The sequence below is a fragment of the Pichia kudriavzevii genome, chromosome 4 (assembly GCF_003054445.1).
Source record: "Pichia kudriavzevii chromosome 4, complete sequence".
Lineage (NCBI taxonomy): Eukaryota > Fungi > Ascomycota > Pichiomycetes > Pichiales > Pichiaceae > Pichia > Pichia kudriavzevii.
In genome coordinates this window covers 1,339,642-1,367,585 of record NC_042509.1, presented here as the reverse complement: position 1 = coordinate 1,367,585, position 27,944 = coordinate 1,339,642, and the positions used below count along the sequence as shown (strand labels likewise).

The 27,944-nt window shown below is 38.8% G+C and overlaps 15 protein-coding genes across 15 annotated transcripts; 10 read left to right on the top strand and 5 right to left on the bottom strand.

The window, feature by feature from the left end:
* Window positions 1-207: 207 nt before the first annotated feature.
* On the top strand, window positions 208-1,788 carry C5L36_0D06574 (uncharacterized protein; the record flags this gene model as incomplete). The annotated part of the gene is made up of 1 exon (XM_029467549.1): window positions 208-1,788. One exon carries the CDS (start codon window positions 208-210, stop codon window positions 1,786-1,788), a length of 1,581 nt encoding a protein of 526 aa, XP_029323409.1.
* Window positions 1,789-2,201: 413 nt separating this feature from the next.
* Window positions 2,202-3,905, top strand: C5L36_0D06572 (uncharacterized protein; the record flags this gene model as incomplete). Its single annotated transcript, XM_029467548.1, has 1 exon — window positions 2,202-3,905. The coding sequence occupies one exon, from the start codon at window positions 2,202-2,204 to the stop codon at window positions 3,903-3,905; it is 1,704 nt and encodes a 567-aa protein (XP_029323408.1).
* A 107-nt stretch (window positions 3,906-4,012) lies between these two features.
* Window positions 4,013-5,584, bottom strand: C5L36_0D06570 (uncharacterized protein; the record flags this gene model as incomplete). The annotated part of the gene is made up of 1 exon (XM_029467547.1): window positions 4,013-5,584. One exon carries the CDS (start codon window positions 5,582-5,584, stop codon window positions 4,013-4,015), a length of 1,572 nt encoding a protein of 523 aa, XP_029323407.1.
* Window positions 5,585-5,780: 196 nt separating this feature from the next.
* On the top strand, window positions 5,781-6,335 carry C5L36_0D06560 (uncharacterized protein; the record flags this gene model as incomplete). Its single annotated transcript, XM_029467546.1, has 1 exon — window positions 5,781-6,335. The coding sequence occupies one exon, from the start codon at window positions 5,781-5,783 to the stop codon at window positions 6,333-6,335; it is 555 nt and encodes a 184-aa protein (XP_029323406.1).
* Window positions 6,336-7,069: 734 nt separating this feature from the next.
* C5L36_0D06550 (uncharacterized protein) lies at window positions 7,070-9,556 on the top strand (the record flags this gene model as incomplete). Its single annotated transcript, XM_029467545.1, has 1 exon — window positions 7,070-9,556. One exon carries the CDS (start codon window positions 7,070-7,072, stop codon window positions 9,554-9,556), a length of 2,487 nt encoding a protein of 828 aa, XP_029323405.1.
* Window positions 9,557-9,847: 291 nt separating this feature from the next.
* On the top strand, window positions 9,848-11,080 carry C5L36_0D06540 (uncharacterized protein; the record flags this gene model as incomplete). The annotated part of the gene is made up of 1 exon (XM_029467544.1): window positions 9,848-11,080. One exon carries the CDS (start codon window positions 9,848-9,850, stop codon window positions 11,078-11,080), a length of 1,233 nt encoding a protein of 410 aa, XP_029323404.1.
* A 754-nt stretch (window positions 11,081-11,834) lies between these two features.
* Window positions 11,835-12,767, top strand: C5L36_0D06530 (uncharacterized protein; the record flags this gene model as incomplete). The annotated part of the gene is made up of 1 exon (XM_029467543.1): window positions 11,835-12,767. The coding sequence occupies one exon, from the start codon at window positions 11,835-11,837 to the stop codon at window positions 12,765-12,767; it is 933 nt and encodes a 310-aa protein (XP_029323403.1).
* A 516-nt stretch (window positions 12,768-13,283) lies between these two features.
* On the bottom strand, window positions 13,284-13,442 carry C5L36_0D06520 (uncharacterized protein; the record flags this gene model as incomplete). The annotated part of the gene is made up of 1 exon (XM_029467542.1): window positions 13,284-13,442. One exon carries the CDS (start codon window positions 13,440-13,442, stop codon window positions 13,284-13,286), a length of 159 nt encoding a protein of 52 aa, XP_029323402.1.
* A 284-nt stretch (window positions 13,443-13,726) lies between these two features.
* Window positions 13,727-15,844, top strand: C5L36_0D06510 (uncharacterized protein; the record flags this gene model as incomplete). Its single annotated transcript, XM_029467541.1, has 1 exon — window positions 13,727-15,844. One exon carries the CDS (start codon window positions 13,727-13,729, stop codon window positions 15,842-15,844), a length of 2,118 nt encoding a protein of 705 aa, XP_029323401.1.
* A 228-nt stretch (window positions 15,845-16,072) lies between these two features.
* On the bottom strand, window positions 16,073-17,287 carry C5L36_0D06500 (uncharacterized protein; the record flags this gene model as incomplete). The annotated part of the gene is made up of 1 exon (XM_029467540.1): window positions 16,073-17,287. One exon carries the CDS (start codon window positions 17,285-17,287, stop codon window positions 16,073-16,075), a length of 1,215 nt encoding a protein of 404 aa, XP_029323400.1.
* Window positions 17,288-17,613: 326 nt separating this feature from the next.
* Window positions 17,614-20,091, bottom strand: C5L36_0D06490 (uncharacterized protein; the record flags this gene model as incomplete). Its single annotated transcript, XM_029467539.1, has 1 exon — window positions 17,614-20,091. The coding sequence occupies one exon, from the start codon at window positions 20,089-20,091 to the stop codon at window positions 17,614-17,616; it is 2,478 nt and encodes an 825-aa protein (XP_029323399.1).
* A 115-nt stretch (window positions 20,092-20,206) lies between these two features.
* On the top strand, window positions 20,207-20,905 carry C5L36_0D06480 (uncharacterized protein; the record flags this gene model as incomplete). The annotated part of the gene is made up of 1 exon (XM_029467538.1): window positions 20,207-20,905. One exon carries the CDS (start codon window positions 20,207-20,209, stop codon window positions 20,903-20,905), a length of 699 nt encoding a protein of 232 aa, XP_029323398.1.
* A 53-nt stretch (window positions 20,906-20,958) lies between these two features.
* On the bottom strand, window positions 20,959-24,270 carry C5L36_0D06470 (uncharacterized protein; the record flags this gene model as incomplete). Its single annotated transcript, XM_029467537.1, has 1 exon — window positions 20,959-24,270. The coding sequence occupies one exon, from the start codon at window positions 24,268-24,270 to the stop codon at window positions 20,959-20,961; it is 3,312 nt and encodes a 1,103-aa protein (XP_029323397.1).
* A 1,057-nt stretch (window positions 24,271-25,327) lies between these two features.
* On the top strand, window positions 25,328-26,767 carry C5L36_0D06460 (uncharacterized protein; the record flags this gene model as incomplete). The annotated part of the gene is made up of 1 exon (XM_029467536.1): window positions 25,328-26,767. One exon carries the CDS (start codon window positions 25,328-25,330, stop codon window positions 26,765-26,767), a length of 1,440 nt encoding a protein of 479 aa, XP_029323396.1.
* A 223-nt stretch (window positions 26,768-26,990) lies between these two features.
* C5L36_0D06450 (uncharacterized protein) lies at window positions 26,991-27,875 on the top strand (the record flags this gene model as incomplete). Its single annotated transcript, XM_029467535.1, has 1 exon — window positions 26,991-27,875. The coding sequence occupies one exon, from the start codon at window positions 26,991-26,993 to the stop codon at window positions 27,873-27,875; it is 885 nt and encodes a 294-aa protein (XP_029323395.1).
* Window positions 27,876-27,944: the final 69 nt, after the last annotated feature.

Here is a 27,944-nt window from a genome sequence, read left to right as displayed (position 1 = left end):
ATATCCAAATGACGTATGCTTTCCCCATAAAAGCAAAAACAATCACGTTAAAATTTTCTTTACCTGGAGGAAAGAAAAAATCATTACACCCTGAAAAGCTGTCAAGATGAATAGAATACGATTCTGTGCGGGGTTTAGAAGTATAACCCTTGAGTCTTTCTTCTGCTGCTTTTCCTTTTTATCAAGAACAACAAGTATATAGCTAACATGTCTGAAGAAAAAGTTTCCTATGATGAAACAAAAAATGATATAACGTCATCTACCGATACTGAACTAGGAAGCCCGAACATAGAGGAGGATTTGACAGCGGTTGAAAATGGTGATTTGAATTTAAGCAACAAGATCAGTCTTATCAACGATGCAATAGATGAGATTGGATTCACCTGGTTCCATTTCAAATTATTCTGCGTTGCTGGTTTTGGGTATTCTGTAGACTCCCAGATGATGATAGTCCAGTCTTCTGTCAAAAGCTATGTCGACGGTCAGATGAAAGGTGGTGGTTATCCAATTGCCACAGAGATATTCTATGCCGGTTTGCTTACTGGGTCCATTGTTTTTGGGTTTGGTGCTGACTTGATAGGACGTAAATTGGCCTTCAATATGTCCTTATTGCTTTCATCTGCGTTTGGGTTTTTCATCGGCGGAACATCGAGTTATGCAATGTACTGCATCTTTCTATTCCTGTCAACCCTTGCAGCAGGTGGAAACTTGGCAACCGACGTTGCAGTGTTTCTTGAATTCTTACCATCCAAATATCAATATTTGAACACCACGATGGCAGCATGGTGGGGTGTGGGACAGACAATTGCAAACCTCATTGCATGGCGGTTCCTACCATCGTACTCGTGCGACGATCCTACGAGTCCAGATTGCACATCACGTCTGAATCGTGGGTGGAGGTACTGTTGGTATGTGAACTCAGGTATAGTGATGGGTGCAGCACTCATTCGTCTAGTCTACTTACAACTTGGAGAAACTCCCAAGTTTCTAGTCTCTACAGGTAGAGACCAGGAAGCAGTTAATGAACTCCAGACAATTGCAGCAAAGTATAACCGTTCTTGTTCTTTGTCAATAGAAAAACTACAAGAATGCGGTGAAGTAGGAGAAACATACTTTGACACAGAAAAGGTTTCTGATTTTAAAATGGGATTAAAATCAATATTCAAAAGTACAAAGTCCAACTGCAAGATACTTTTCTCCAATAAACTAGTTGCTCGATCCACTTCATTGATTATATCTTCATGGCTTCTAATGGGTGTTGCATATGCTGTTTTTTATAACTTCTTATACATTTACATTGCTTCACACGGTGGTGACATTGGCTCAACTCCTTACATAACTTATCGGAATTCCACTTTAGCCAACTTTGTTGGTATCTTCGGTCCTATTTTTGGGGGATTACTAATTCACATACCAAGAGTTGGTAGAAGAGGTACCATGGTATTTGGAGCATTAGCATCAATGGCCATCTTCTTTGGCTACACTACAGTCAGAACCCCGTCAGCAGATGCTGGTTTTGGCTGTGCCAGCTACTTTTTTGTTAATGTATACTACGGTTGCTTATTTGCATATACTCCAGAAGTTTTCCCTACCAAGGCAAGAGGTACCGGTGTTGCTCTTTGTTTGGTTGCTAATCGTATTGGTGGTTCCTTTGCGCCTGTTATTTATTGGTATGGCCAAAAATCTGGAACGTCGGTTCCTATTTGGGTGTGTGGTGCTGTTATTGGCTCTCTATCTTTATTCACACTAGCAATGCCTTTTGAGCCTAGTAGGCAAAGAACTGTTTAGTTGCACTTTGCCAAGAACTATCCTTCTTCTATAGTGTATTTTTTTCTAGCAACCGATTTTTTATACTTAATAAAAGTGCTTATCATCAAACATTCACTATCTGGTGAAGCTGACCAGGCAACTTTTAACGAACGATCAGAAACGTATAAAGAAAAAAAAAAGACAATCTTCTTACATATCGAGTGTGCAAAAATACCAAATTGCATGTACACCCCTATATAATGTGAGACTATAAACCGAAGCGGATTGAAAACATCCAAATTGGTCCTTTGATTATATGTAAACACTTTAATGGAGAAAATCCTGTGCATATTGCATGAAAGAGTGTTAATGAGTCAATATAAATTCTCATTCGTCAATTTCACTTAAGATTGAAATCCACACACGTGTCTAATCCAATTTGATTAAAGCATATGCAAATTAAATATAATGTTATCCCATTTTTAAGTACCACCCAAGTAGCATTTGGTATCCGGCTATACACGCTACTGCTGGGACATATGTCGATTACTTGTACCGTCCAAAAGGTAATTGCAAATGCTATGCTTGGAAGATCGTTATACAATCAAAGCATGCAGAAAGGATCATTTGAGACTACCACAGAGGAAATTCAAATCTTAGAGAAAGACATTTCAATAATCAAAACTGGCGATGTCGTATTAAGTCAAAAAATATGCATTATCAACGAAGCCATCGACGAACTAGGATTTACCTGGTTTCATTTCAAGTTATTCTGTATTGCCAGGTTTGGTTATTCGGTAGATTCTCAAATGGCAATGATCCAATCGGGAGTAAAAAGTTATGTTGATGGTCAAATGAGAGGCGGTGGATATCCCGTTGCAACAGAGATATTCTATGCAGATTTAATCATTGGTTCCATCATGTTTGGTTTTGGTGCAGATCTAATTGGCCGTAAGCTAGCATTCAACCTATCACTATTACTTAATTCGACATTTGGATTTTTCACTGGTGGAACATCGAGTTATGCAATGTACTGCATCTTCCTATTCCTGTCAACCCTTGCAGCAGGTGGAAACTTGGCAACCGACGTTGCAGTGTTTCTTGAATTCTTACCATCCAAATATCAATATTTGAACACCACGATGGCAGCATGGTGGGGTGTGGGACAGACAATTGCAAACCTCATTGCATGGCGGTTCCTACCATCGTACTCGTGCGACGATCCTACGAGTCCAGATTGCACATCACGTCTGAATCGTGGGTGGAGGTACTGTTGGTATGTGAACTCAGGTATAGTGATGGGTGCAGCACTCATTCGTCTAGTCTACTTACAACTTGGAGAAACTCCCAAGTTTCTAGTCTCTACAGGTAGAGACCAGGAAGCAGTTAATGAACTCCAGACAATTGCGGCTAAATACAACCGTCCATGTTCACTGACGGTGGAAAACCTAGAAGCATGTGGTACAATTCAAGACACGTATTTTGATCCCTCCAAAATATCAGACTTCAAAACTGGTTTGACAGAGCTATGTTATTCTACTAAAATGAATATAAAAGTTCTCTTCTGTGATAAATTAGTTATCAGATCCACTATTTTGATCATCACATCTTGGGTGTTTATTGGAATCTCCTATTCGGTTTTTTACAATTTCCTCTACATCTATATTGCATCACATGGTGGAGACACCGGTTCATCACCATACATCACGTATAGAAACTCCACCATTGCCAATTTTGTCGGTATCTTTGGTCCGATATTCGGAGGAGTGCTTATTCTAATACCAAGAATGGGGAGGAGAGGTACCATGGTCTTCGGCGCTTTATCCACCATGGCAATCCTCTTTGGATACACCACGGTCAGGACGCCTGCTGGAGATGCCGGGTTCAGCAGCGCAACGTATTTCTTTATGAATGTGTACTATGCATGTCTATACGCATACACACCAGAAGTGTTCCCCACCAAGGCCAGGGGTACAGGTGTTGCTTTGTGTTTAGTTGGCGATCGGATTGCTGGAGCATTTGCACCTGTTGTGTATTGGTACGGAGAACAAACAGGAACATCTGTTCCTATCTGGGTGTGTGGTGGAATCATTGGTTCGTTGTCCGTCCTTGCGTTGGCAATGCCTTTTGAACCAAGCAGAGACAAAACTGCTTAGCTGTGCTCTTTGTTAACTATGTATTTCAAAAAGTGTTTGTATTCTTGGTCTCACCAAGCCGTACATTTATTTTTCACCTCATTTTTATTTTAACGTGCTGAATGAAGCTATATTAGAAAAAAGCCATTTTCACCTGCTACTCTCTCTGCAGATTTGATCCATGGGTCGCCTGTATTCCATGTTTCCACCAAAATTTTTAGTACATCACCCGTCGGGAAGTTTCCACCCAAAAATTGGATTTTAAATCTTTCATAAAAAAAATTCCTATGTTCCTTTTCGATCGACTCACAAGCTGCTACAAAAAGTGGCAAAATTGCACAGTTTTCTGCACTTGAAGCAGATTCAATGACATGCTTAAATCTTTTGTAAATCTTTGTGACCATATTTTGTACTATCTTACTATTTCTAGGTATTTTGTAAACCCGGCGATAAAGTTGCAATAGCCCGGTATTATAAAAAACTTCGTTTGTAGCGTTTAGGATATCATCCGACTCAGTTGGATCGGTCGGTTTAGCCGGCGTTGATCTGAACTGTTGATACTGCGCCCTAAGCTCATGTTCCCACTCTAAAGCCTTTGCAAGAACATCAGACGAAATATGATCGTTCGTCTTGTCTGCCTCCTTTAGGATTGGAATCAATCTATCAAAAATCAGTAGAAAATCAATGTTGAAACCTAAGAAGAGGTCTATTTTAGAATCATTACGCAATTCAAATTGTTCATATACCAATTTTTCCCGGAAAAATGTGTTGGCACGATTGGGTGCCATATACATCATCAAACCGATAATTTCAAAGTACCCAATCCAGTTTCTTAGAAAGTATGCCAAACAGTTTTTTTTCTCATGGAGAACATATTGGCCTGTGTCGTTTCTAGTGATATCAAGGTCATTTTCAATATACGCCATATAGCTGGTATGGGCTATTTCAATAATCTCACGGTACTTATCTGTATCTGCCACTGAGAAAATCCTTTGGGTGCACAACATCAACGCCGATATACAGGTTACCTCATTCCTAGCTGAGCCGACCGTAGATATCAAGTTGTACATACCTCTAGTAACTAATAGCTCAATTAAATGAGGATTGTAATTTTCATCAGTGAGAACTAGACTTCGATGTGTTAGTGCATGTGAAACCAAGAGGTCCAGTAAGTTTTTGTTATCTCTTGCTAGTTCTGGAACAATCGTGTGTAGTGGGTTCCAGGGATAAAGCTGCGGTTTTGCAGCAACAACAAAATGGGCTGTAAAATGCCTGTAAAAGTCAAAAGCTTCTCTAAAGTAAGGGTGATCTAGCAAGTTCTCCGGAAGAGGAAGTATTGGTATTTCACTGGAGGGAATAAACGAAGGCATATTAAATGGTAACAAGAGACACTTTTCAACGCTCTTTTCCAGTGGTGCAGATTCTGAAGCTCCCAAGCTACTTCTTTTGTTTGAAACAGGTGACTTGGACAATCTCTTTGGCTTTCTATGCCCCATTTTAGGGTTCTGGAAAACCATTTCTAATGAATAGACACAATCGATTCCACGTTTGGAACATTTCAAACATGAAGGCTTTGTTTCATCACACTTTGTTTTCAATTTTTTACAGTTATCGCATCCTAGCCTACTTCTTGGTTTCACCTTTGTATTTCTGGGTGCTCTTCCACCCTGCATGGGAACTTGTCTCACCAAACGAAGCATTTACACATTTAACAATGTTGGAGAAAAAAAAAAGGATAATTTGTTCCTAAATTGAACGCAAGGACCGCACCTTAGGAGACATTATTTGCAAGCCTCAGTATCGAAAGTGGATCTTCAGAGAGGTTATTTGTCCGCTGCCTTTCTTCTGACTAGAGATTGTACACTGTATACACAACGAATATCTACAGAGATTACAATGAGTGAGGGAGCATCACCATCAGAACAAATACTCGAAGCAGCACGTAGAAATAACACCGACCTTTTAGAGGAGGTACTTTCTAAATTTGCCGAGACACCACAGAAGGCAATTGATTTGATCAACAATGCCAAAGACTCATCAGGTAATGGAGCGTTGCATTTGGCTGCTAAATTAGGACATTACGAGGTGATGGACCAGCTGCTGGATATTGATGGAGTTGATGTCAATATACAAGCACAGTCCAATGGAAATACACCTCTTCATTACGCTGCGTCATTTTCATTCAACGACCCTCAATACGGCCTTTTCATTATTAACGAGTTGATCAATTGCGGCGCCGATCCATCTATCCGCAACAAGGAGAACTTGAAACCAATAGATATCATTGGCAGTTCCAACGAAGAGATCAAGGAGGCGTTAGAATCGGCAGAATATGCAACGGGAATTGATTTGAACGTGGAAGATATACCTGAAGAAGAAGAAGAAGAAGAAGAAGAAGAAGAAGAAGAAGACGACGAGGACGAGCAGGAGGAAGGAGGAGAAGGAAAATGAGGCGCTGAATCACAATAGGTAGAGTCTAGATAATTTGGAATGTCATAGTGATATGTATAGGATATATCATTTTCAAAGATAAAACGTATTTTTCACACTCCAGTGAAAGGTCTCTCCTTTATACAAAGCTAACTTACGAATAGTAATATTTCCCGTAAAATCGGCATTGAAGGTCATCTTCAAACTGTCAAAAAAAAAAAAAAGAAAATAAAATTAAAAGTTTTCGGTTTTCATGAAATTCTTCTCCTAGAGGATTTGTTCTTGTTGTAACAGCTTTGATTATTTCCCCGTTAACATGCTGATCTAGTTAGTAGTTTTACTCGCAGCAAACGTCTATAAGTTTCCACTGGTGCTATTAGTGACAGGTTAGTCTAGTTCGGATAAACCTCCAAAGTTTATAGAACGTGTACTCCTAAATAAACTATAACTTGATGTAAAATATCCACATTATACTGGACATGGCAACCCTACACTGGGGCATTGTCTACATCAGCCAATTATAACCTGTTTCTTCTCGAGCACGGGCGGCTAAGAATAAAAATTGCCTAATACGGCAACGCGGTAAACTTGACTCATTTTCAAATGGCCATTTCTCAATATTTATTAGGGTTGGTGGGATCCTCCCAGTAGTGGGGAGGTTTTTCCTTGAAGGTGATTACTCTTTTATTCTAGCATCTGTTTGTTTTCTCATAGCTTACTGTGATTTCTTTCCATAGAACGACCCCTACATAAAGATGCCATTAGTGAACCTACTGAATGGTAAGACCAAGAACGTTAGCAAGTCGTTATTTGCCTTAGTTGCATATAGACCAACTGCTAAAGTTTCAAGTGGAACTCTTCTTTCTCACAAAAATATTCTTACAAAACCACTGACTAGAAACTACTCCACAAGATCCACCGTTATTCAGCTCTTGAATAACATTGGCTCTAAAAGAGAAGTCCAGCAATATCTTAAATACTTTACATCGGTCTCGCAACAACAGTTTGCTGTCATCAAAGTTGGAGGCGCTATTATCACACAACAGTTACCCCAACTAGCTTCGTGTCTTGCATTCCTTTACCATTTAGGGCTTTACCCTATTGTTCTACATGGTACTGGTCCTCAAATCAATGAAATTCTGGAAAACGAAGGTATAGAGCCTGACTATATTGACGGGATCAGAATAACCGATGAAAAAACAATGGGTGTTGTTAGAAAATGCTTCCTTGAACAGAATCTCAAGCTTGTCACTGCATTAGAGAAGATGGGTGTCAAGGCAAGACCGATTACCGGCGGTGTGTTCAATGCAGATTATCTGGACAAGCAGAAATATAAATTGGTTGGTCAGATCCATTCCATTAACAAGGCACCTATTGAAGCATCCATCAAAGCTGGCGCGTTACCTATTCTAACCTCCTTAGCAGAAACCTCGTCAGGCCAACTATTGAATGTCAATGCCGATATTGCTGCAGGTATGATTGCTAGAGAATTCAAACCGTTGAAGATAGTTTATCTAAATGAAAAGGGTGGAATCATCAATGGTAACACCGGTGCTAAAATTTCTGTCATCAATTTGGATGAAGAATATGAGGAGTTGTTGAAAGAGTCATGGGTTAAGTATGGTACTAAGTTGAAGATCAAAGAAATCCGTGACTTGCTAATGCATTTACCACGTTCATCATCAGTTGCAATTATCAATGTGGATGATTTACAGAAAGAATTATTTACGGATTCCGGTGCAGGTACCTTGATTCGTCGTGGCTATAAATTGACTGCGTATGATGATCTAAGCCAGGTAAACACAACTTTGTTGAAGAAAAACCTATCCGACGAAGTTGCTGATGTTGAAGAATATTTGGCTGGATTGACTCCAGGATCTTTCCGTTTATATGCAGATGAACCTATGGAGGTACTTGCAATTGTAAAGAAAGATGGTACCGTTCCGAAATTAGACAAGCTAGTGGTCTCTAAATCAGGGTGGTTAAACAATGTAACCGATAATATTTTTAAGTTATTGGAAAAAGACTTTCCTAGTCTCTACTGGATCATCCCGGAAACGGACGAAAACATGACATGGCATTTCAGCAAGTCCCAAGGTTCGTACAGTAAACCCGGACAAATTCTATTTTGGTATGGCATTAATGATTTAAATGTTTCCAGTAGTTTGATAACTCAATTTGTTGGTCCAAATGCCTCTGGTATTTCGACCGGTAATGCATTCTCACAAGCCCAAAAACGTTCATTCCACACTTCCAGAACAACTTTTGGTTCCAAGAAGGTCGCATTGATTGGCGCCAGAGGTTATACTGGCCAAAATCTTGTTTCTCTCTTGAACAGACACGGAGACTTGGATATCGGTTATGTTTCTTCTCGTGAGCTTGCAGGAAAGAAATTGCAGGGATATGAAAAGAAGGAGATTATTTATTCGAACCTTTCAACTGACAACATCAAGGAGATTGAAACAAATGGGGAAGTCGACATGTGGATTATGGCTCTTCCAAATAACGTTTGCAAGCCTTTTGTTGAAGCTATTGAATCTGTCAAGGGAAAAGGAAAAATCATTGATTTAAGTGCAGACTATAGATTCGATACCACGGGTAAGTGGGCTTATGGACTGCCAGAACTAAAAGGTAGAGAAAGTATTATTGTAGCAGATAGAATCTCCAATCCAGGATGTTACGCTACATGCGCACAACTTGCTCTTGCACCTCTAAAGGAATACGTAAGTGAACGCTCCAAACCAAGTGTGTTTGGTGTGAGTGGATACTCCGGAGCGGGCACAAAACCTTCAAAGAAGAACGACCCTGAGTTTTTAAAGGATAATCTCATACCCTATTCATTGACTGACCACATTCACGAGAGAGAGATTGGATTCCAAACGGGAACAGAAGTTGCATTTATGCCACATGTTGGATCATGGTTTCAAGGTATTGCAATGACTACCAGTATCCCACTAAAGGAAAACCACGGTTTAACTCCAGAAAGAGTCGAAGAGATTTTTCAAAGTTATTACAACGGTGAAAAGCTGGTTAAAGTCGTTGGAGGCGAGCCTCCATTAGTCCGTGACGTTAGTGGTAAACACGGTTGCTATATCGGCGGTTTCCAGTTGAACAAAGCAGGTACTCGTTTAGTTGTAGTATCATGCCTTGATAACCTTCTTAAGGGTGCCAGTACCCAATGTTTACAAAACATGAACTTGGCACTAGGATACGATGAACACGAAGCAATTCCGCAGTTCTAGAAAGTGTTTTTTATTGTATATACTTGAATATATAATGTTACTCTACTGCAGAGCTTAGTTATGATAGAAGTGTAACGGTTGTGTGTGAATTTCCAGATTTGACTCTTTGAAAAGTGGAGTTGCGAGGAATTTTCGATTTTCATTACTGGGATGAAAGAGAAGAATTCTTTCTTTTTCTCCTTTGAGGAGAGTTACGATTATGACAAGTATTTTTTTTTTTGGTTAGTCAGTTGATATCATTTGCTCCTATTGAAGTTTTTACTCTTCAATTACAGCAAGAGAGTTTTGACAATGTTCTCTCGACCCGTCGTAAGGATTGTCCTGAAACAGAGCCGGGCAATTTGTAAAGCGACACCCCTATTAAACGAAGGAAGCGTGAATGATCTCAAATCTTTGTTTTTCAAGGAGACAGAGAAGAAGCCCGCCACAAGGGACAAGGTTAACCACTTCTCTCCCACCGATCGAGTGTCTGCTCCGAATTACAGGAGGAAACAAGTGCAGGAGAAGAAGAATGACGGAATGAACAAGGAAAGGAGAGGAAAGAAAGAGTTCAATGGTAAGCAAGGGTTTGAGAAGAAGGACAAGAAGTATCGGAAGGAGAAATACGACAAGAAGGAGGATCTATTAGCTTTTATGGAGACGGGAAACGACAGAGACAAGGCTGCTGCAAAGCGGGTCCTATCGGAAGCGTTGCAAGCCAACAAGGGCGGGCTAGTCCAGTTGATCCGTGAAGGTGGTGCCGAAATTGTGAAGGTTTACAATGCCTTCAAGGGCTTAAAGTTGAGCGAGCAGGGTGTCATTATTGTTGGAAACAAGAGGATCAAGGAGGAGGACACCGACAAGCATGGACTACAAGTTGGCGACAAGTTACTCATTTTAAAGGTTGTTGATCGTATCCAAGCGATAAAGCAATATGGCGACTACCTCAGTGAGCAAGTTGTTGACAAACTGAAGATGAGTGGCAGCAGTATCTTGAGGAAGCAAAATAAGGACAAAAAGGACGGTGGCCGTGGTAAGGAAGTGAAGGTTGTGCAGATTGGGTGGGGGATCAGTGGCAACGATCTTGCTGGCCAGAAGAAGTTTGAGATTGAGAACCACTTGAAAAAGGGGCACGATGTAGATATTATTTTCGATGATAAGGAGCAACTAGATAAGGACAACTATGCGACTGCGAACAGCGGCCCCTCTGAGGGGAGTGAACAGTGGCAGGAGCTGCAGAAGAGGCGGCGGCGGGAATTGAGTGACGTTGAGCGTGCTGTTAGAGAGAAGGTGATTGGGAAGGTGGGAGAGATACTGGAAGGCATCGAGAGGCTTCCCTCCACGCATGTTGATGGACGGAGAGGGTATTTAGAGAGCCGGACGGTGATCCATGTGAAGGGGCTCTTGAAGAAGGACGAGAACAGCAAGAAGGCAGCCAAGGAGGCCAAGGCTAGAGAGAAGGCAGAGAAGGCAGAGAAGAACCGGATGAGACGTCTCGAACGAGAGCGTCTGGAGCGAGAGCAGCTTAAGGAGCTGACCCTGTAAATACACCGTGTGGGAAACACACCACTGCTACTACCTGTATATATATATATATATATATATCTTTATTGACATACACACCATTATCGTTTCCATGTGTTTGACTGCAAATTGGCATTACCGAATGCGGCAACTAATGGGTGTTGCATAGTAAAGAAAGAAAGAAAAAAAGACGCGAAAATCATGTCTTTAGTATCCTAGTTCATTTCCGACATTGCCGACATTTCCGACATCTCCGCGGCACCCGAACTTGAATAAGGATTTCAGAGCCAGCTCGCTGTTTTATCCGGATTAGGAAAGCACGGAGCGGGGGGGGGAGGGGGGAGGACAAGGAAATCATGAAAATTAAAAGAATCAAATGGAAAAGTGTTAAAGTGAAAAGGTAGAAAAGTTAGAAAAATGTCATTCAAATTTCATCCAATTTCTCCATTTGCGTTCTCGCTTTTATGGAAAGGGAAAAAAAATTGTAATAATTAAGTTATTGAAGAAGAAACATTTTTAATTTTTTAATTTTTTAATTTTTTTTTCCCTTGTCTATATTTTCCAGAAACCAAGGTATATTTTGAGAATTTGTTCTTGAACAAAGTGTCTTTTGTTTGAACTGTTGAACTGTTTAGACTCTTCTATTGCTCTATCTCTCAGTGCTGGTTGGTTCAAAGAGAAAATAGTAAACCGTTGAAGGATACTCCCATAGATACCCGTGCTGGTCCCTTTGCCCCCTTCCCGTCCCCACTTCACTTCAACTACCGTTTAAACAATGTCCCAAACGCTCGAAATCGACTACGAGGCCCTTCCAGACAACTCCCCGCTGCTCTCCCAGCTCATGGCCGGTGCATTTGCAGGAATCATGGAACATACAATCATGTTCCCCATAGATTCCATTAAAACTAGAATGCAGACCCTCAAAATCAAACACAATGAGGGAATCTTGGCCTCGTTTAGCAAGATCAGCGCAACAGAAGGTTCATTGGCTCTATGGAGAGGCGTTTCTTCTGTTGTCTTAGGTGCTGGCCCGGCTCATGCCATCTATTACATGGTGTTTGAATCCACGAAAACAGCTTTATGTAATAGACTCGTTCTAAAAGATCCAGCTGCTAATATCAACAACATCAACGAAGTGTCGAATTTCATCGTCACAAGCGAAAAACATCCCTTGATTGCCAGCGTATCCGGTGTTGCAGCAACAGTCACCTCTGACGCATTGATGACCCCCTTTGACGTCATTAAACAACGAATGCAAATCAATAACTCAAACTCGTCAATCAAGTCCTTCTTTAACTCAACGTCCTATATTTATAGAAACGAAGGCCTAAGGGCATTCTTCATTAGCTATCCAACAACGTTGATCTTGAGCATACCGTTTGCTGCCTTGAATTTCGGCATCTACGAGTTTGCCTCGGACAAACTCAACCCTAACCAGCATTATAATCCCATGGTCCATTGTGTCTCTGGAGGTATCTCTGGTGCCTTTGCAGCAGCAATCACAACGCCCCTGGACTGTATCAAAACAGTCTTACAGACAAAGAGCATCCCCAATGCAACTTCCATGTACACTGCGGCCCAGGGCCTATATAGACAGGGCGGATACAATGCATTTCTTAGAGGCTTGAGACCAAGGGTGGTATTCAATGTCCCTGCAACTGCAATCAGTTGGACGGCATATGAAATGGCAAAGGCTTATCTATTGTAAGTATAGAAATGCTTTGAACCAAAAGAACAAATGAAATAGAAAGAAGGAGAGAGAAAGACAGAGAGAAAGAGAGAAGGAGAAAATACAAAGAAAAAGAAAGAAGGATAAAGATTGTGTGCCTGTATATGATTGAACCGGTAAAGACGATGTACCCACAAGTCTTACTATCCTTGGCATCTGTCATAAATTAGCCACACAAGCTAGTTCACTTTAAGAAGTACTTTCTTTATCTTTGAAAAAAAAAAACAAAAATCAAATGGACGTCACTTGACATTAGCTCTCAATACAACATTGACTCAAATACTCTTGAATTCTTTCAGTACACAGTTTACAAATCACAACCCACATTCTTGTAAATATATAGACCCCCCCACCTCTCTAGACAAGCTTTTCCTCACGACTTATCATGAACAGTATAATGTATAATTAATTAATCATTCCGTTGGTTTACTATCCACCTATCTCACGTATCCTACAGCATACATATAGCGGGGAAGGTGCAAGTCCCATATCGTCTCACAATATCTTGGTTGCCACAAATGAAAACCCAATGGATACAGTCACAAACCCAATGAAGTTGAAAAACGCCTGCCGGGAGTATGCTCTTTCCTCCTCTTCTGTCCGGTACGACATAAACACATGTCGAAGACTCTGAAAGACATTGGGCTCCGCCATCTCGTAGAAGCACTCTGATGTTCTCCAACAGCTCTGGTAGTGTATACCGTGTCCTTCTCTTGACAATATCGTTTCCTCCTTGTACCGTTTCCTCCTCCTCCCCCCCGTCTCGTTTCCTCATTTTCTCATTTTCTCATTTTTTCCATCTTTTTGGTTTCTCAGTTTTTGTTTCTCGAATGTGCAGCTCCTCCTTATCGACATTACCTTATCATTTGTGGCTACTTCTTGTGTTCAGTTGTTGCTTTCCTTTGCATTTCTTATTGCGAGCAGCTAACCGGAACAGAATGAAGGAAGGTGCTTTGCATAGAGAGTGGTCATTGTGGAACCAGTGGGTGCTACAACAGAAGATTACGAAAACAAAACTTTCAGGACATTGTCACAAAACCAAACCTGACCAACCCGTCTCGGAGAAGCTTCTCTATGACGCTTATCCCCCTGAGAAAAAGCCAGAGAAGATCGACCAATTGGTCAATTCCATGTCGTTCAGATCCTTTTCCAAAAATTTCATTGCTCTTGCTGCAATCTTATATATTTTGTTTGGAGGCATGTTGCGATCTTTTCAGAAATCCTGCAGTGAAGGTGGCCAGGAAATCCATCTCTCCAACATCCAACATGCCATCGATGATGGCATTCTTCAAACCTCTCTGGTGGGAAATCAATCCTTGCATGAAGTCATTGACATCCCATACTATCCGGTGTTTAATTTGAGCGAGCCAGTTTACAACAAAACTTTATTGTCCCACACGTTTGGTTTGTCTTGGAACAAACCAGTCTTGGTGAAATACTCCCCACCAACAAACACTACTTTCAACAGAGTGGCACTCACTTTAGATACCACTGTTGACGGTGTACAGTACGATCGATTGGTCCACGTTTATCTGAACAACAATGAGATCTGGAGATCGTCAACTATAGAACCGGCTGGCAGACTTTCGCATTCCAGGGTAGTCAAAGACGTCACATTATATAGAACGCTCTTTGAGAAAGAAGGTGACTTGTTAATCCAGTTGGATAACTTGGTTACCCCAAAGCTAACAGGAAAATTCAACGTCACTTTGACTGCCCATTATTATAACGACCAAAATGAAGCCAGACAACTTCCAAAATTCCATCCATTGACACCTTCTAAATTTGGTGTTGAAGTGCCACCAATTTCTTATGATGCTAAAGTTTCGGTTCCATTACCTGAAATAAATGCAAATACTACCCAACTCTTGATGTTACTTTCAACATCAGGCAACTCGGCCGAAGAATTTTGGTATAGCAATTTACTCGATGAATACAAAGATCAGTTTTTGAGCAATAACCGCCATTTCTACGGCCACGGGTCTTGTAGGGTTATTAATGTGTTTGTCAATGGAATCCGTGTCCATAGTACCAACCCAACGCCATATATTTTTACAGGCGGTATTGCTCCAAGTCTTTGGAATTCAATTGTTTCTACAGGTGCGTTTGATTTGATTCCTTACCGTGTTGATTTGACTCCAATTATTCCTTTGCTTTGGGATGAGTCTGCAGAATTAGAAATTGAAATTTCAAATTGTATCGATGATGTGGATTCAGCTACTGCCAAATCGGGCATTGGTTCAAATTGGATAACATCTGCTACTCTAGCCATCTGGGAGGATGAAACTATTGATTTTTCATATGGTGACATTCATTCATTTGATAACTCCACAAAAGTCAAAAGATTTGCTGTTAATCCTCCATTTAGCGGAATGCTAACTCAGATTCTTAAAGCTACATATTCAAACACTTTCTTAACAAACCTCACACATGTTTTCAAAGATGGTAATGAATCCAATCTTCTTTATTCTTACGAGAACACCATTAAGCAGACTTCTATGATTGTACTTACCAAAAATGCAGATGTCCAGACTGGATTGTACATTCCGTCTTCTAACACTTCGATCAAAGTCATTGGTGACGACAACTCTCTTTTGAAGGATTCACAAAGCCTTACAAACGCCACACTAGCAAGTAAACTGTCATTTTTGACACCTTTATTGCCCAAAGAGATTCCATTCCACGTTGACCTGTCGCTCAGTATCGGTTCAGCCGCTTATAAGGATGACAAATTGTTGGCCGAAAGATATGCAAGGGAAAATGGAACAGCTGAGTTTACAATTTCTCCAAATGGAAATCACGGAACAGGAAGCGTGTTACACCAGTATACGTTAAGGGATAAGAATGGTTCGACATATAATAGGGAAGCTCTATCCGCTAATAGTACTATTCTTTATGATAATGTGACAGAATCTATTGCTTATTCAGAGCCGCTGATAGATATTTTGAAATCATTTGTTGATTTGGATTGCCCAAGCACTGAAGAACTTAACACTCTCTACAATGCCCTAAATACTGAAGATTCACAGGCCTTCATCCCTGAGATAATGGACTAGTTCCAGTTTTTGAACTTTTTTTTTTCAATATATATAAGTTTTGTATGTTTTAGAGATAATCGAAAAGACAATTAATTTAAAGGTGCCTAGAAGTTACACACGCTCTTTTGAAAATGTAGTTAATCTTTATAAAGCCGAGAAATAAAAAGCAGAGTTTGGAGAAAAAAATGGAAAGGGACATCCAAGCCAACCAAAAAGAAATGTTTAAGTAGATGTCGTGGAATTAAACTAGGATTTAGATTCAAGTTGAACTTCCGATAATAGTCTCTGCTCAATGCCATCTTTCTCATTGGCTTTACCCAGGTCTTTTGTGTATAATTCAACTTCTTTCCAAAACTCACGATCGTTTTGAGTTGCTGGACTGACAAGACTCATTGTATTGTCAACCGTTGAATGATTTTCATTTTCATACATAGAGTCACTTCTCTCTATATCATCCGAAATTTTACCGTAGTAGCTATTTGGTGATTCGATATCAGTTTTGTTGTCGTCACTAGAAGAAAAACTGCCGGGAGAGCCGACATTATAACTTGAAGTAGGGCTTGAACTGGATACTGATGAGTTTGCCCACATTGTGGTCAATGGCAAAGAAATAGTAATCAGTGCAGTCCCTAGCGCTGAAAACGTTTGAGAAGAGTACTGATCCGAATCAGAAAAAGCATTGAAGGAGATCAAGATTAAAATTGTCGGGATGACCATTGTCTGAAATGCCATAATAAATAAAATATGGAACAAATTAAACTGTTTTAACCCAAGATAACGTCTGGTTCTAATAGCAAAAGCTAGTTTTAGTAGCAACAGTAAACATACTGCACAAGAAGACGTTACAAACAAAATCAGTGGCGTGTTTGATAGGTACGATGGGACACTCACATTATTGTCGAAAAATGCAAGGTTGGAGTAAACCATGAAAGTAAAATAAAGAGCAATGGATGCCATGCCCAGAGCAGCGGAAAAAGCTGTTGCTAGGTAACTCAATCTCTTTAGGTTTTTTTGTGGAGATGAAAAAATGATGTAAACCTGGTAGCAGAAGGAAATCTCCACAAATGTAATCAAAAGAATGTAAAAAAGGTTGGAGACAACGGATAACGTGCTTGCTGCATAATTGATTTCACCGGAATGTGAAAATCTATATGAAATAGTATTGTACGTTCGGGTCAACGTGACGGCATAAAGGCATGATTGTAAGAAAAGCAATCCCAAGCAGGTCATATTCAGCACAAAAATAGGTGATTTTTTATTTTTGGTAATCATAAATATAACAGGGAAAGATACCACAGATAAGCCGATCCGTGTACCAAAAATTATACCCAGAACCACCACTGTTTTCATGTACTCATCAAAACTACCAAGAGTGGCCGTTACTGGCCCTTCGAAGCTGGTATAGTTCACTAAGATGTTTTCAGGATCTATCGAATATGTGAAATCATCGTGTATACTCATGATGAGAACAATGCTATTATTAAAGTATACTTCGATTTAGCAGAAAAAATCTATAGGAAAATACGGCTGCTTTTTCAGCACATCAAGAGGATTTCCATCTTAATTTATTTTATGCAGAGACAGTATTTAGCTATTTGAGATAAAGCTGTTTGAAAACAAGAAAAAAGAAAAAGTTTCATCTTGTTGATTCATAATACATAAATTTCCTTTTTGGGAGAACTCAATTATTAAATTATAATATCCAGATGGTTACTGTTATTCTGAAGTATGAGAACAAAAGTACATCTGGGTCTTCGCATAATAATCTAATATTGCATTTAAAAGCTTCATAGATAATCTTCGTCAAACGGTTTCCATTTGTTTATATTCAAAATGTGTCTCATTGTTGGTCTTCCATGTGGGCAATTCCAAGGCTTGTCGAGTACGGATAGATTTTGCACTATAGTTTCCATTTTAGTCCTGTTCAAAGCCTGGCCAATCATGATACTGGATCTACACGCTCTCATAGCAAACATCGATCTAACTTTTGATGGCCTGGGTATTGAAGAAATAGATACCCCTCTTTCCTGCACTAATTGAATCAATTCGTTCATATCGTTTGTAGTAAAGATTGTATTCTTTGAGTATGGTAAACTTGTTAAGTATAGTTCCTCGTGTATGGAGTCATCTCCATCATTTTTCTCATTTATTGTTTTGAACCTAAATCCATTCTTTTCAAATGTATTCAAATTTGCCAGTATGATCAACTTTTCCATTGAGCTCACCTCTACTCTTTGAGGAACAACCAATGGTTGATCTTTAAATGTTGTATTAGCAAGCAGGTTTTCAAAATTAAACTTTTCATCTGATGCATGTTGGTCAACGATAAGCAGATCACCGGTATCCTCTTTATACACAATAATAAATCCCTTATTAAACTGACCAATAACCTTCATGTTCTTGAAATCCTTTTTGTGTATTGAAAGCGATAAGTAACGCTCCGACCCTTCTCTATCGGTAATATCAGAGGGTGTCAGCGTCTTCTCGCAGTTAGCAGAAATTTCGCAAGTTTCTTTCAGCCGAAAAAGCTTTAGATCTTCATCTGAAATGGATATTTTATGTTTAGTCACACTGTTTTCCACTTTTACTATGGGACTATCCTCTACAACCTTCTCTGTGGGTACCGGTCTAGAAATCTCAATCTCTTCATGATGATTGCTAATCAGCTTTGGTTCTTTGGATTCTTGTTCATCGTGATCTATTCCCTGAACGTGGTCTTCTGAAACAAACAGTGAGGATTCGAGTTGAGACTTATCCTGCACGTGATCATTATGAGAGCAACATGATACCGGAGAGTGTCCCACCTCTTGCGCTGTAATTGATTCCTCTAGTTGGCTGAGAACTAGGTTTTCTTCTAATAAAAGATCATCATTGGTTCTCTCCGAATCCTTCTTTGTAGAGACACCTCTAAAAGATATCTGTGTGTCCTCCTCAAGAAGATAACTCGATCCTTGTGCGTTTTCTTCAATTATGGAAATCTCTTCTACGTCTTGTGTATTATAATTCGACTCGCTAGCTTCACCTTCATGCTTAACTCCAATTCTATTCACAACTCTAGAGTTTCTAATTGAGGCTCGTTCAACCATACTAACCTCATGGGCTTTATCGTTAGTGCCTTCATTTTCTACTCCTGATATAAAAGCAAAAGACTCCAAAGTTGGTTGTGATAAACTCTGATTTCTGGATTCCACCTTTTCCTGATAGGAAGAGTTAAGTGGGATACTATATGATCCTGAATTATCCCAAAATTCCTCAAATTTAGTTTCCAATTGGTCAATCAATATATTTTCGTACTTACTAGATAGTAATACAATTCCCTTATCAGGCGTCACGTTGATATCAATAATATCCTCTGGTATACCTAAATCTAGAAAAAAAACAGGGTTTTGCAAGTAGTTGTATCTTTTATAGGTCGAATTGATTAGTTTACTCAATCTTTTAAATGTCACTGGCCTTTTGTTGATGTAAATAAACTGCCTATCTTTTGTTAGTCTCCCATCGCCAATTGAAGCACTGGACAGAAGACCATTGATATCAATACTAATCGACACATCCAAATCAATCTTTGCATAAAAATCTATTAGGCCTTGCAATCCAGTCGATCCATAAACGTTTATGATATTATCTTTTATCAGTTTATTGCAACCTGTTTTCAAAACTATTTTCTTCCTTCCCGTAGCATCCGTATTTGAAACAATAAACCTCACATTCTTGCGTATAATGAGGTAAGATGTTAAGACATTTATAGCATGATTGAACTCTCTTCTGTGCTGTTTTTCAAGGTTTATCTTTCTAACAGGTAAGTCTTTAAATATTTCATTCACTCTCGTAATAGTACCTTTCTTTTGATTAATTAGTTTTTTACTTTGTAAATTGCCCCTTTTATCATAGATTAATTCATATCCCTTTGGCGCACTACCATGTGTAGCAGTTGATATAATCATTTGAGCAACATTACAAATCGAGTTTAGTGCTTCACCTCTAAACCCTAACGTTTGAACCTTAACTAAATTTTCAAACTTATCGAGCTTCGATGTATAGTTTTTCATACAAAGACTATCAAAATCTTCTTCCTCTATACCGTTTCCATTGTCTATTACTTCAATACCGTCCATACCAAATCTTTTGAAGTTGACCGTAATGGAAGTAGACTGTGCATCTAAAGAGTTTTCAACAAGTTCTTTCACAATGCTTGCCAGTTCCGTGATAACCTGCCCTGAGGTAATGTTATGAACACCATCTTCTGAGATATATCTTAGGGGCATGCCTAGAGTAGCTCTTATCTTAGTGCTACTACCATCATGGTGCAGCAACGTTCATCTCTTGTCGATCAAAAATTGTTGAACGCGTTTGCTTTTTTAGAGGCTCATTGATTTGCGTATGAAATGTAGCCCTTTCTTCAATGTGCACGAGTATCCAGGAAACACCATGGCAGCTGATAAGATTAGCCCCACTAAAGCAATAGATACATTCCTATCGTTTATTCGAGTGACTATAGAGCAAATATGGTATCATTTAGAGGTGTACCCTCATGAATCATTTTCAGAATACATGTTTTATCAGTTACAGGTATATTCATCTCGGCATCCAGCAGTAATTGGATACACAGATGAACTTATGAGTAACTTGAGAAAGATGGCCAATGAGGGAATACTTTTGAAGCTGTACATTGAAGTTTATGAAGCTGATAGCAAAAAATACTCTGTTGGATTTAGTTTCAGAAACTCTTTACTATTTGAACAATTGAAGAATGATACACAGTTCTTAGAGTACGGAGAGTCACAATTCTCATTCGATTCGTTCCTGTTAATAAATAACTTGAAAAGCTTTCTATTTTCGGTTATTCAGGAGCTTAATTTAATAGAGAAACAACCATTAAAAGAAGCTGGCAACTTCAAGATTTTAGTTTCTACAACCGACGATGTTGAGATGAGTAAAGATGATAAATGGATTCTAGAAAGAACATACGACGAAGATAACAGGGAAAATTCTCTGGCATTCAAAGACGTCAAAATCAAATCTTTTAAAGAGGTTAAATTGCGATATTTAAATATCGAAGGCTATATCGCCGGTTATTGATTAAATAAGTTACAGATATATTATACAATTTTCATTAGATTTTAAAGACACAATCAGTGAATTTTTGTTTCATTTTTGATGATGGTTATGGTCCTTATATTTTCCAGCGATCCATTTCCCCAGCCTTGAATGTACAAGATTAAAAACCACGTGCATATTGCATCAAATAAACTATGCAATAAATAAAGATGTCTAGTTCCAAAAAAAAGGCAGTAGAATGCAAAATAGAACAAAATCACTTTAGTGAAAAAGACATTGAACCTTTTCGTTGGTCGTGGTACCATAAAGCCTTGGTTTAAAGCCTGAACTAAATAAATAATAGGGAGAATTGCTAGTATATTGTGGTGCGAAGAAAAAGGTGTTCTCCATTTAAGTGAAATATCATGCAGCCAAACAACCAATACTGGAACATTGATTGGAACTAACCAAAGCATCAATATTAATAAGGACAAGTTGAAATTCTTAAAGTTATCGACAAAGTATAGTGCCTTATTAGAAACGACAGCCTTTTCATTTGACTCATTATCTGGTACACTGTCCTTTTTTCCTTTATAATCATCAAAATTTTTATATGAAGTATGGTAAGAGTTCAATTTGGTATTGCTCAAGAATAATTTTAAAGTTGAGAACAGTTGAGTTAAAACACATACCACAAATGCAAATTGGTAAGGTAGATAGAGCAACACGAGAAATAGCAATGTAATTATACCTATTGTCTTCCTTTGGTTAGGAAATGAATGGATATTTGAAGTTATTCCCTGAAGCAACCCAAGCTCTGATAGATAAATGAGACATTTGATTACTAATAAGATCAAGTTGTACAAGAGAAAGTTCAAGCCAATGGATATAAATAAAACAAAAACTCCATAGAACCACAACGACGGTTCCTCGATGCTCATAAAGCTGACATTAAGACGAACTTCGGCATTTTCAATCTTTTCCATCAAATGTAATTCATTCCTTTCAACCGGATCCATGAATTCAATGAATTTGTTGAAAAGTGAATTTGAGGATGTCAGTTTCGACAAGAAAGAAAAAAAAATTACCAAACCTGTAACAACTCTATAGTCACACACAGAAAGCATTGTTTCACCGAAAGAAGGATACAAGTTTGTTTTAGAGTAATATCGAAACTGTAATGTGATAACCAATAGCGTGAAGAAAAGAGGGAACCCGACAACAGATAACCTGTACTTTAGAACCAGTAATTTCAGACTTTGGAACCAATCAACTGTTATATAGATATCCATGAGTTGATCTGATGAGAACGAGTCACTAAAGACTTTAAATCTAGTATGAGACTCAGGATCATCAACAATGAATGGTGTATAAGGAGAGTCACCATTAATGATCGATGTAATTATTTTATCATCGTCAATATTTATATGCCATTTTGTTTCACCTTTGATCGTTTGACTAATCAGAGGCGAAAACTTTTCATTGCTAGACTTTGCATACCTTACGTCTAGTCTATAAGCCAACAAACTTGACTTCATTGAGGGAACGTTAATATCAATTATTATTGGCCGGTGTGCAGGAATGGTCAAATCGTTACCCCTTGTAATCAATTTCCATAAACTTGAGTCTCCCAATGTCAAAGCACTGGAACTTTCGGAATGTAAATCTGCCAGAACAAAATTTTCACTAGATTCTGTTAATATAGTCTTTGGCTCCACAATAACAATACTTGAAAAATACGATAAGATATTCGAAGGAATTTCCAAAGAATAATAGACATCGGTTGGTTCATTTGAATGTTCGTTATTACTGGAATATGACTTAGGAACCACATAAATGTACTCACTGACATCAATACATTCTAATTCAGCATACTGCTGGGTTATATCGGTTGTATAGTCAAACACCTTCCTAAAATTGCGTTTTGCACTAGCCTTACCCACATCACTTAAAATTGAGCGGCAAAGAAGTAGTGACAATTCTACCGAAGAAGTAATTTTATCAATCATTGTGGGTTTGATCGAACTAATAAAATTAAACTTGGAGCTCTCTTTTCTAGGAATATTGAACAAATGAATTGGGGGAAAGCCTGCTATATCTCTCTTTGCGTTTTTTCGAGGTAGCTGGAAAAACCGCTCATTAATAGAATCTTTTAGCTGCTTCAAATCAATCTTCAACTTGAAAGGTAGGTTGTGTTGGATGTTGGTGTATTTCATTATATCCAAAAACTTATCAAAACCAGGCAATAGATTAGACTTGAATATTTCCATTCTCTTTTCTAAAGGATATGTTTGACTTGGTGAGTTGACGTCTATTATTTGTAGAATCGTCTTTGCCAAAACTTTCCTCAATTGGTCACACCACACAATGGCCAAATGATCAATAGGAGTCCACACTCCTGGGATACCTGTTGTGGAAACTGAAAACCCATGATTTGATGGCACTAGGCCTGTCAATGAAGTATAATCAGTTGGTAGTGTTGTGTCTAGAACACCACCAGTAATAGAAATCAAGGAAACATTTTCTAGTCTTCTTCTTGCTATAGTGGCCATTTTAGTGGAAAGGGTACTTACGTCATGACTAAAACCATTCCTCCAGAAGTCATCAGTCAATTTGTAAACATTTAACAAATCACCATCGAAGGTTGTAGGCGCCGCATTATGCGGGGTTGACAAGGTTATAATGGTATTGACAGAACCCTCCAAATAATTGGGCAGGCTCAACATTACCCTGGCAACAATTCCACCCATTGAATGACCCAGTAGGATGACTGATGTTGGAGAGGTGTTCGAGGAGTTTGAGTCATAGAGTGACAGGATGAATTTAACTGCATCATTTAAATATTCGGACTGATCCAACATGGTTCTACCATGAAATGCCGTAAAATCTTCATTAAAATCTGCAGTAAAGAAGTCCACATTATTGGCGTTCGAATTTTGGGATGTAACATAAGAGCTTTTGTCAAAAAACTGGGTTGCAGTTTCAGCAGCTATGGATCTGACTTGTTTGTAGCTACCCGCATTACCAGGAATAAATAACACGGGAGTACCGGATAAATAGAATTCCGAGGACTCTCCTGGCATGGAATCTTTACCCTGTTCTCTATACAAGTATAGCGAGTATTTGGAAGCAAATCTGGTATGTGTAGAATCAAACGCATGGACTTTGGCGTAAGCAGGAGACATGTAAACACCTTTACAGTTAGGAACATCGGGTCCGTCAAAAGGCTTAAAAAAACTTAGAGTAATTGCAATCAAGAGAACAAATCCAACTATTGATGAGCCAATGAGAATCAAATAGTTAGTTGTGGACGGTAGTATATCATTGAAGAAGTCTTTAGTATCCGTTCCATCACTGTTTGTAGAATTATCAGTATCTGTTGACATTGAGGGCTTGGCAGGTGTCATTTTTTTTCTTTTTCGTTTTCCTTATTTGTGTTTCGATTTGTATCTTTATATGTATCTTTGAAAAGGAAGGAGTCTTAAAGAGCTTTTGTGGAGAGTACCTCAAACGTGAATGTCAGTGAGGTAATTTAATGGGGCAGTCAATTTGTAACTTCGGATAGTATTCAGAAAAAAAAGTAGTAAAGAAAATCAGAAAACGAACAAGAACAGCAAATATAGTGATGTAATAATAGCAGGGATAATAGTAATGACAACAAGTAGACGTAGGAAGTAAAATGTGAAAAGGGAAACGGAAAACACAAGACTAAATGCAATAACTTTCGGTGGATTGGGTTCTAATTTGCCAGTTTTTCGAAAAGGAAATAAAAAAAGCAGGATTTACTGATACAGATGTTGAACAAATCACAAGTAATGAAACAAGATGCCTTCTTATTCTCTGTTATAGTATCCTTTAGTCGACGACAACACTCCTCAATTGGGTGGCTTCTCTCTCTCTTACTAACTGGCCGTAAACCTGCCCTTGGCTTCGGGAGAGAACTCGCGGTAGAAACTCCCGTTGCAGCAGTTGGATATCACCAACTTCTTTATATTATTTACTTTTCTTGTTTGGCAGTTACCATTATGGGATTCTAATCAAATTTTTCTCATAATGATGGAAAGTGCGCTTCCGCCAATATATCACGTGACTTATTATGTTTATGTGTGGCGGTCACGTGTCGTGTACAGTTGAGCCGGTCATTTGCAACCAGATAGGTTGATGTGCTAACCATTGAACAGAGGTTTCTCCAACGGAGGCAGACATCCAGCTGTAGCAATCATTCAAATGGTAAATATTTGGAGTTATGAAATACCATGAACTTCAAACTGCTGGAGGACAGTGTTACCCGGTCTGAACACCATCTAGTTCACCTTTTTTTTTTCTCACCAACGTTTTCCAGTGTGGGATTTATCATGAAATTGACAATTATCTAATTATTAAAGACTAAAATACTGGTTTGCGGAATAACAAGGTTAAAATCACTCTGCCTTCTAGGAAGTTTACGTGTATTATCGAGCCATAATGACGAGAAGAGCACAGAACCTCAACTCCTTGGTTCGTGGAAGAATCAGACCTTCCATGAACAAGTATAACTTGTTCAACCTTTACAAAAAGAGCAAACCAAATTTCAGGATCATGACATTGTACCAACAAAAATGGGCTGCAAAACAAGAAACCAGAGCTTATCATGGTGAACATATCAAGGAAAAGAGATGGCAAACACTATTTGAGAAAAAGTTAAAGGGTGTTGCACAATTAGATGCTTCCTTGAAGGGTAATGTCCCACCCACTCCAATGGTGTTACAAACGTTTGCTGCATTAGAAAAGAGATTGGATTATGCGGTTTTTAGGGCTTTATTTGCATCGTCTGTTAGACAATCTAAAAAGTTCATTTTAAACGGACATGTTAAAGTCAACGGTGTTGTAATTAAGCACCCCAGCTATACCTTAAGTCCTGGTGATATTTTTTCTGTTGATCCAGATAGAGTATTGGAGGCTTTGGGTGCAAAGAAACCAAGTTTGAAAGAATCTTACAAAATTGATAAATTTCAAGTCATCAAGTGGCAAAACTACGTCAATGAGGTGAAGCAAAATCCAAGAAAGGTTTGGGAGAAGAAAATGGATAAGCAAAAGAAACTGGCTTCTCTTTATAAAAATTTGGAAGTTCCAGGCGTTCTAACAGAAAACTCGTTTGTCTCTACCGATATTGAACAGAGAAAAAAGAATATGCAAGACTACAAATTGAAAAAGATGAAGGAAATCCAAAACTCAATTGATAGGAAATCAGTTTTGAAGGATATAATAAGAACAATTCCCTTTGATTCAACTACTCCAGTGGAAAATCCAGACTCTTTCAAGGAACAGTTCGGTGATAAGCTTGCTTCTAAAGCTTTGCAAATTTATCAACAGCTTCCAGCTAAGATTACTAAAATAGGAACCGACAAGGAGCTAATGGAAGAGATTAATAAAATCATTCCAACTTTCAAAGACGGAAAGCCAGTAGGTGAAGTTTATGAGGATTCAAACTTTAAAAAGATTAGAGCTTTAGTGTCTGAATTACATACCGAATATCTAGAAAAGATCCGTGTTGATTTCGCTGAGAAACCATTAGCAGAAGACGAATTGATTAAGATCTGGAGTGACAACTTGAAGAAACATCCCCCAATCCCACCATTCAGCGAAGTTGAAGAGAAGGGTGGTTATTTCTTGAGACTACCATGGCAAAAGGGTATGTTTGGTTTGGCCGATCCATCAAAGTGTTACTTTACCCCATGGAAACCAAGGCAATTTCTTCCTGTTTTTGCGGTCTTACCTAAGCATCTTGAAATTTCATTTCCTACCTGCCATGCAGTTTACTTGAGAGATCCAGTTGCTCGACCAGGTGAATCTGAAGTCATTTCTCCTTTTGATGAAGATATCCATGAAAGATCTTACATGTACTATGTCAAGAACGGTATGTAACTCTTATGAGCATCTCCTATAAATTCCCCTTGTATATATGATTATATATCGTAATTTTACCGACTTCTATTTATTGAAATTAGCCGAAATGTATATAGTAAGCCCATATATTTGTGCTCCAAACCTACACTCTGAAAATGCTCCCTGCATAACTTTTTTTTTTTATGTTTTTTTTACAATTGCTTGAATTCTACATCACTGATGTACTTTAGTTTCACAGCGTATGATGAAGGTCCGGCAAGAGATGTCACGGCTGTTGATAGAATCGATGGTGAGGACAATATCTAAATCATTTCCTCTAGAACAAGCAAGGAGAGAAGCGATGTGGATTTCCAAAGAACTCCCGCAATCTCAGTGGATAAATGCATCTAAGAAAAGGTCACAACTTGTTCCACTTCAGTATATCCTTGGTACACAACCTTTCGGTAAGCTTGATTTGATGTGCAAACCCGGTGTATTGATACCAAGATTGGATACCGAGGAATGGGTCTTGGAATCCGCAAGCTTGCTGCAACATGTACAAATTGATAGAATAATTGATTATTGCACCGGTTCAGGGTGCATCGGACTCGGCTATGCATCTGAATTGGTGAAAGTTGGCAGAATTGATATGATTGATTACAAAAACGATGCAATAAAACTGTCTACTGATAACTCCATTAGAAATGAGGTAGATTTGAATATTCCAGTTTCTATAAAAGAGGGCAATTTACTGCAAGGGTTCTTACCGATGGATCCAGTAATCGCAGATCCTGCTAGAAACAATATTCTTGTGAGTAATCCACCCTATATACCAGAAGGGGATTTACATGGACCAGAAGTTGAACCAAGTGTTTCCAAATATGAGCCTGCAGATGCTCTACTTGGAGATCTGGAATTTTATGAAGCTCTATGTGACAAAATTATCAATCCCTTTCCGTCATTTAAAGGGTTTATCTTTGAACTTGGGTATTTCTCGCAAGCTAAATTGGTTTCCGAGCTTTTGAATCGGAATGAATGGACAATTGGAATACGAAATGATAGTTCAGGTAACCTGAGAAACGTTATTGGCTGGCGGAAGCATTCAGAGTTTAAGGTACTAGAAGGAATGATCAATAAGTGTTTATAGGTGAGAAGAAGATATTAATACACAAGAATACAAAGAATAAAATTGCAAGGTGGCACTGCCAAAAGAAGG